The 8,346-nt window shown below is 35.4% G+C and overlaps 1 protein-coding gene across 1 annotated transcript in view; it reads left to right on the top strand.

Moving 5' to 3' along the window:
• The first annotated feature begins 403 nt into the window (after window positions 1-403).
• The window catches only part of LOC129232628 (ATP-binding cassette sub-family A member 2-like), a 209,429-nt gene continuing 201,486 nt past the window's right edge, over window positions 404-8,346 (top strand). Inside the window, exons 1-2 of the mRNA XM_054866761.1 lie at window positions 404-469; window positions 1,122-1,215. Of these exons, the coding sequence (XP_054722736.1) occupies window positions 404-469; window positions 1,122-1,215 (160 nt within the window). The remainder of the gene's footprint in view (window positions 470-1,121; window positions 1,216-8,346) is intronic.

The raw sequence follows: 8,346 nt of genomic DNA, 5'->3' as shown, positions 1-8,346 counted from the left end.
CCTGATGTTGCAACCCCTTCACCACCTAATTGCAACCCTTGATATACAAGTGTCGTAGATAATAACTCGCCAAGTTGATAATCAGCTGAAGGTGTGTGCGCGGTAGAAAGCAGAGATTCACCAAACCAAAACATTGCGTTTCGTTCCGACTCGGGATGTCATGATAAGATTCGACGTTTCGCGATAACTTTAATTTCATTTAACAAAAAGTGTTCAATCATTTCTTTTCGCCTTGATAAATCACTCTCATGTCGAAACTTCGATTCTACATGTGTATTAATAAACCACTTTGTCATTTTCTGTCTCTTTTTCAGTTTCGTCTCCGGAACAAAGCGCCGTGTGGAACCTATTCTCGTTTTAACTGAGTGAAATATTTATTGTTTTTAGCGAAATAATTTTAAAGATGGGGATTTGTCTGCAGCTGAAACTACTTTTGTGGAAAAATTTCACTTTGAAGAAACGGAAACCAGTAAGTCTTTCTGTGTAAACAGTAATATTTGTTTTGTTAATGAACCAAAAATATATTTTTATTCTATGTCCTTGTGTCGTAACAAGATTTCTATTGAGGAGTTTTTCTTTTTTGAAAACTAATAACATCCAACAATCGATGTTCTTGTTCACTTTGTCAAAGGATATCCTTGATAACTCTGTGAAAATGACAGATGGTGTTGTTAATCCTAAGAGTTAGACATTTCTTCAAGTTGTGCTGAAAAATAGAATATAAAGTTCTTTTTTTTTAAATCTGTAGTCTATTTTTATTTATTTTTGTTCGTTGCTAAGATTTAAATCAACATTTAATTTGTAGACACGATTCATTTTACTATTAGTTTAACTTCCAGAAATCTGGTTTTTGCTAGTGGGAATGAATTACCTATTATAGTTTTATATGTGTCTTTTTATTATGTAGTGAGATTCATATTTCAAAGAAAAGTTATTGGCTGTAGTGTATTCTTTTTTGAAAAATCAATAAAAAACATATTTAAGTCTCAATCTTTTCAATAATGTTGTATACATTTTAAATTGTTAAGTTGTGTGAACTGTTTTATTTTATGCTAAAATTAATGTATGTTTTATTTTCACACACAAATTTGTTGTTTTAAATTTATTTCATGATTTTTCAGGTTGTGCTGATATTTGAATTATTTATTCCACTGGTGCTCTTCTTTATTTTGCTAGGAATAAGGAAAAAACAACCAGCATATCCTGTCAGTTCATGTAAGCTATTAAGATATTTCTATCTTTTTTTTTTTAAAGATGAAACAAAAATCCTTAATTATTTTCAAAAAATAGCAAAAAACCTAAACACAGTCACATTACAAATTAAACTAGACAACAATTATACTAGATTGAAAAAATAGTTTGGAGACTGAACGGGGCATCAGCTAAGTGGTATTCTTCCGTTTTAGGTACGCCACAACTCTTAATGCATATTTATTTTCCATGTTTGTTTGTTGTACTTAGAAAATTAAATACTGACTGCAGATTTAGGATCTGATACAGTATAACTCCTACAATAATCAAAAAACCTACAAACACTTTGAAAATCCTAGATGGACTAGAATTTTATTCAAAATCCCAGGTTTTTCTCAACACTGAAATTCTGTGCATACCTACAGGGCCGTCGACAGGATTTATGGGCCCTAATGCAACTTCTTTCAGGGCCCCTAACTTTTTACTTTAATCTCCTCTTTCTTCGCTCTGCTTTTACATAAATATCCTAAATGTTGTCAGTGGGTCTATGTCTAATAAAAGGGGTTTTTTTTAACTGACAGTTTTTTTTTTTTTTTTCAATTAAAATTGCTTTGCTGTGCTTCTTACTTGCTCACATCAACTTTCGGTTATATATTTTATTTTTCGATCCATTAGATTTGATTATTCCTTCAACCCACCAACAAACACAACGCTGAATCAATGAAAAATTGTCTAGCTTAAACAATGCATAAAATTCCTTAAAAGAAATGGTGGAAATATTTAGAAAATGGGCACAAATGAGAACCCTAACCATTCAGTTCACCTAAAGCTATAGCTTTTTTAGCTTATAGGTAAATTCAACATTGATTCACCCCAAGTGACATAACAGTGCCCATTTCATACATTTAGTGAGGAATGCTTCATCCAAAATTTTTCCCCAAATTAGGCAACCATTTTAAAAGGAGGTATTGTATTCTTAAAAAAAATGTCACTTAAAAATTGACCTTAATTTCCATTTTGCTCACCCCCGAATGAATGTTGAGCTTTTTTTTTTTATGACTCAACCTCCCATTGATAAGTGCTTAAGAACGTATAGACACGCGAAATATCCATTTTAAAGATTTCCGCGTTAATTATGACGAGTTTTCTCATGACGTCTGTATGTACGTATATGTGTATGTATGTTGCATAACTCAAGAATGGTATGTTCTACAATGTTGAAATTTGGTACGTATAGATTCCTAGTGGGGTCTAGTTGTGCACCTCCCCTTTTGGTTGCATTCGGATGTTCCTAAGGGGGTCTTTTGCCCCTTTTCGGGGAAGAAATCATTGTTGATTTCGATGTAAACTCAAGTGGTGTTACAATTTGGCGGACACTTGGTGATATATCGCCAGTCTTTTGGTCGCCACCTTGGCGACACATTCAACGATTTTTTTTAAAAAATCTGGTTTTAATTTGGCCACTGTTGGTGATATTTAGAGAGCAAACTATTGAATCACATTAAAATTGCCAATAATGAGAAAATGACATTAAATTGGAATAAAAGGGAGTCGTGATGCATACACCAGCTTGTTACTCTTGAAACAACACTGGAATTAGTTTCATTTTGTATCACTTGACTTAAAACTCAATTCAATGCATATTTTAAAATATTTCATCAAACTAAGTCATTTGCCCGTGTTTTAAGTTTCGTAAACTAAAAATGCAAGAGCTTTGTAAATTTTTTACCCCTTATCCATTTTACTAAAGTTCTAGTAATCTTTCAAAAATGAGCGTTTTTTTTTTAGCCTTGTAATTTACGCAAAAAGAAGAAAAAATCAAATTTATTTTTGGTTGCTAGAGTCGATAGAGGGGTATAACGATAAGGACAAATAGAATTTCTCACTTCGAACTTGCAAGATTGAAAACTTATAATCTCTAGGAAAGAGAGAGAGTTCCTTTATAAAGCTTTAAAAAAAAAACTTTGTGGGAGGGTTTTTTTCTTTTTCTTAGGCCCGGTTCATGGCCCTACCCCCAATCTCTCATGGGTCCCTATGCAATCTGCCCCCCTCCCCCCTTCTCAATGGCCCTGCATACCTATGACCAGAGCTCAAACTTAACAGTGGTCCCCTGGTCCGAGACAACAAAAATATCCATCGGGCCAACAGAATATAAATTTTAGTGGTCCATGCTTCATGGGACCAATACAGTAAAGTTTTATTTCCTGTTTGTCATTCAAAATCTTTAAGTGTGATAATGTTTTTAACTTGAGAGAAAGTTTGAACTGTTTTCTTTGCAAGAAAAGATTCATAAAGATATTTCTACAGCATTATTTTTTACCACGCTATTGCCACTCAAAGCAATAACAGATAAGATTTTGTTGGTGTAACTCCTTAACCAGCAGTGGTGAATAGAAAGGTGCATGTTGTTTCCTTCTCTTCCCCATTTGCTCAGACATATCTATTGGAAACTGCTATTGTCTCTCTTAGTCATGTTAATTTTGTTTTACATTTTGTATTTTTTTTCTTTAATCTTTCATTATTTAAAACGAAGATGCAAAAATGGTCCACTTAAAATGTGTATGACCAGTTCACTAGCGCAGCCAGAAATACCTCCTGGATGATAGACATCGGTAAAAGATATTCAACCGCATTCTCATTCCTAATGTAATGTAAGGTAAAATCGACTTAATTCAAATTAGATTAACTTCTCGACTCTTTCGGGCATGTGTAAAGTTTCAGCTTTAGGTTGGCATCCTTTGATGCCCAATCATATGCAGAGGAAGCAAGTATAAATAGTGAACGATTCCAATCATTCTCTTTTTGGCTCGTCAGCCTCTTGTGTGTCAGGTCCGGTAGGTGTTCGGGAGTTGCGAACTTCACCTCCGCTTATGGCCTGGGTTTACTTTTATTAACTTATTTTGTTAGTTTATTTATTTTAGTTTCTACTAGTGGCACCCGCACGGCTTCGCCTGTAATAGAAAAATTAAAGGTCTTTTGGTTCGCTTGTATATTTACAAATAATGTATGGTGAATTTTCTCGTCAATTGGCTTGTACTCATGTTACGGTTACACGTTATGATAATTTCGTATCTCGCCAATTGGCTTGTGCCCATGTTACGGTTACACGTTATGATAATTTCGTAATTTATGATATTTTTTTCTTAAAATTGGAATAAAAAAAAGAACCACATCGAATTTTCGAAAAATCGCTTCGAGGTGCACACCCCCATGCTACAAACTGACTTTGTGCCAAATTTCATGAAAATCGGTCCGAACGGTTTAGGCGCTATGCGTGTCACAGACATCCTACAGACATCCAGACATCCTCCGGACAGAGAGACTTTCTGCTTTATTATTAGTAAAGATGGACCAATAAATTTTTGGTATGATTTTAAACAAGTTTCCTAGCGTTCCCGTTATGCGTTTTTCAAAGGGCGCGGCGCCCTGCCCCTTTTCTTTAAAGAGCTGATGCGCCCTGCCCTCTTTAGACCCGAAGAAACGCGCCCTGCCCCTGCAGTAGAATTTTAATCATGCGCCCTGCCCTTTTACTGGTGTACAAACAATTTATATTTACGATATCTGAAGGGGAGAAAGGAGGAAACGATGTCCGAAAGGAAGATTCAAAATCATGACGTCAGCGCTTTCGCTCCCCATCGAACGTCGATGGAAGGAAGGAGGGAGGGGGAGGGGCGGGAACTGACCGACCCAGCACCTCACATCTTGCACCCTTTTTTTTTTTTTAATTCCATGCGGTGAACTGGACAAAGCACGTGCGAATTTGCGGTCCGATCTCTGCCTACGTTTTTCTGAGACCGCTATTCTGATTTTTTCCGTCATGCCTTCTATGAATCGCAAACGGGAAGATGCAAGAACAAAGGAAGTAGCATTCTGTAAGAAAATAGTAGATATGGTCAAAGTAAGTGCAAGAATTTTATTTTTACATTAATTTTTAATACTATCTTAGGATCGACATCGCTTCAATTAGTGTCGAAAATCGGAGCAGCCACGTGCTGTTATAAAGTAGAAATTGAATTACAATATTTCCTCTTTAACATACCTGAAATTATCATTCTACAAAATAAAATAAAGAAAGGGGAAAAAAATGTTTCATAAATGAACTTAAGATTTAAAAAGTAAAATAGAAAAAGGAACTAGTTTGCGCAAGAAGTGCGAACCTTGGTGATGCGAAAGTATTTTATTGCAATTTGTTGTGATCATCATTTTTTAAAATTTTAATTGTGTCCCAAACGAAACAAATAGTATGAGTAATTTCTTTTTTTTTTCTTTTCATTATAATCGTGAATGAAAGTTGATTTTTGCTTTCTTCGTTTGTTGAGCACATTTGCTGCAACAATCTTTCAACATCTGCTTTTGGACAATTTTCCATATTCCAAATTAGTGAACAAAATTAAAGGTATTTATCGAGAATTCAGAGTTAAATTTAATTTTTAAAGGATGAGTTTCATTTACTAGATACTTAGTGCGCAGCAATCTTTGAACACGTGCTTTTGATTGCATGTGGTAAAAACGCGTGCAGTATTTTAGCACTCTGTATTCAGTTGCTTTTCCTTAGGCGTTGACCAATGGCGTAGCCGGGGTTTAATTTAGGAGGAGCTACAAGCGGTTCGCACATCGGGACAACTCAATCTCACTTCTCAAAACTCCTTACCCCTCCACTTTTTTAATTTCAAAACTACAGATCGATCGAAAAATAATACTGTTGAGGAATTCATATGTTTAACAAAAGTAAAATTGACTTAATAAGTGTGTATTTTATATTTCTCATTAAAAGGGTACATCGCGGCGATTTTTTTTTAAATTTATTGCTTTATAATATTGCAATGTTTCTTTCCCCACAATCGTTTTCAGGAAAATATTTATTAAATGAAATATTTGCAACCATTCGCATTTATATCGTAATATCATTCATGTCGTGAATAAAGGGCGTGAATCAGTGATGGGAGATCGCCAAGATCTCCCCAAAAGGTCCTTATTCATCAAATCTAAATCGTAACATTTGATTTTTCTTTTTCTTTTTTGGATGATTTTCTTCTAATTAAGTATAATGTAAGTATGGTATAAGTGCATCGTTCAAGAAATTTCATTCGGTTAAATTAGAATCCCCACCCTCTCTTGAAAATGTAAGTTTCAGCACCCCTTCTATAACCATTTGATTTATTTATTTACGCTGCTTTATTTCACTTTCATTTTTAATTACAAATGCATAATTCTAGCACAGCGCTGTAAGCCACGGGGAAGCTCTTTATACTATCGCTTTTTTTCAAAATTAGTCTCTTTATGTCTCTATTTGAAAATTTCGTGTATTTTCGATCTTTTCCCTATTTCTTAATCACATGTGACTATCTTTTTTCTCTCTCTCTCCTTTTTATTTTTCTGCAATCTTTATGCGCACGCCGAAGTTCATCGGCAACTGAGTGTACGCATGACGTCATCTTCGTGGAATCTGGTGATGGGGTTTTCCCTTATCCAAGCTGAAGTCCTAATAAAACGCTATTTTTGGGCTACGGAGACAGTCTCCCGAACAATAATCGAAATGCTAATTGCGAAGATCTTTGATGAGCGTAGGAAAAGGTGTTAAGTCCAACCGTTCCCGCTTTTTTTTTTTTTTTTTTTTTTTTTTTTTTTTTTTAATAAAGCTGAATACAGCCTTTTTTTTTTCTGATACAATTGTGCGACTTAGTTGTCCTGAAAGGTTATTAGCCCAAAGTGGAAGAATTTGGGAGATTGTTAGTATCGAAAATGGGGCGGGGGGGGGATTTTTGGGATACAAATATGCAAGGAGGAGTGGATGCAATTTTGTGATACAATTATGAGAATTAGTTTTTCTAGATGGTATTGGCCCAAAGAGAAAGAATTCGGAAGTTGCCAGTCTCAAAAGTGATCCAGGGGGGAGTGGGGGATTTGTAATACAATAATGGGAGAGGGGGGATATTTGTTGTACAATTATGGGAGTTATTTTTTTCTGAAAGATATTGGCCCAAGGAGAAAGAATTTGGATGTTACCAGTCTTAAAAATGGTGCAGGAGGGCATGGGGGGGGGGGTGTGATGCAATTATGCAGGGAGGAGTGGGGGCGATTTTTGTGATGCAATTATGGGAGTTAAGTTTTTCTGAAAGTCATTGGCCCAAAGAGAAAGAATTGGATGTCGCCAGTCTCAAAAATGGTGGTGGGGAAGAGGAGGAGGTTGCGATACAACAATACAGAGGCGGGAGGCAATTTTCGTGATACATTTATGGAAGCTAGTTTTTCTGAAAGGTATTGACCCAAAGAGTTGTTGAACTATGCACGATTTTTGCAGACAGATTATGTAGTTGTCGATGAAAGCTTTTCGCAGACAGCTACAAAACTTTCTGCCACTGGGGCTGTTGGAGATACTCCCAAAATGTTTTTGAAACAGCTGTCTTAAAAAATCTCTTAGCAAAAGCATTCACTGTGAACAAAATTTATATTTCAGTTTGCAATGATATCATGATGTAAACCAAAGCATGAAGACCTCAATTATTTTCATTCATTTGTTCAAAACCGTTAACATTCAGCAATAACTTTCTGAAAACACGGTAATAGTGCATAATTCCTTAATGCTGCATGTGTCGCATGTCATGCTTAACATTACCATGTTAGTGTAATCGTATAGCCATCTTTTAATCTCCGCTTTGGGTTTACGAAACTTTTTATTTTCGCACTTTAGTGTACAATACTATGCATATTGAACTAAAATACGAAAATATTTTTCGCATATTTATTTTTGTTTCTTTTATTGATTGGCTATTTGTATAAAGCACAGTAATAAAAGGTGAACTTTAGCAGGGTGCCCCCTGGGGGGGGGGTTCATAGCGCAGATTGAGCCACGCCATTGAAATTTTTTAAGTGGGGTTGTTTGAGGGCATTTTTCTTTTTTTTTGGGGGGGGGGGGGGACTGTCTATTTTGAGTGGAAGGTCTTTGCGATAATTAGGGAGGGGTGAGCCCTTGCTGGGGGGGGGACGATTTGGAAAACGGGGGATGTAGTAAGTATCTTGTAAATAAATTTGTTTATTTTGGAACAGTTTATATTTGGTAAATAGAATTAAAACTGAGAAATTTTTCTTCATTTTTTACGTCCGACACCATAGAATTGCCCAGAACGTCCTTTTAAAGAAAATGTAACAATCTCT

Source organism: Uloborus diversus, unplaced genomic scaffold (assembly GCF_026930045.1).
Source record: "Uloborus diversus isolate 005 unplaced genomic scaffold, Udiv.v.3.1 scaffold_13, whole genome shotgun sequence".
Taxonomy (NCBI): domain Eukaryota; kingdom Metazoa; phylum Arthropoda; class Arachnida; order Araneae; family Uloboridae; genus Uloborus; species Uloborus diversus.
The sequence above is the reverse complement of the archived record's forward strand: the minus strand, read 5'-3'. Positions and strand labels throughout refer to the sequence as shown.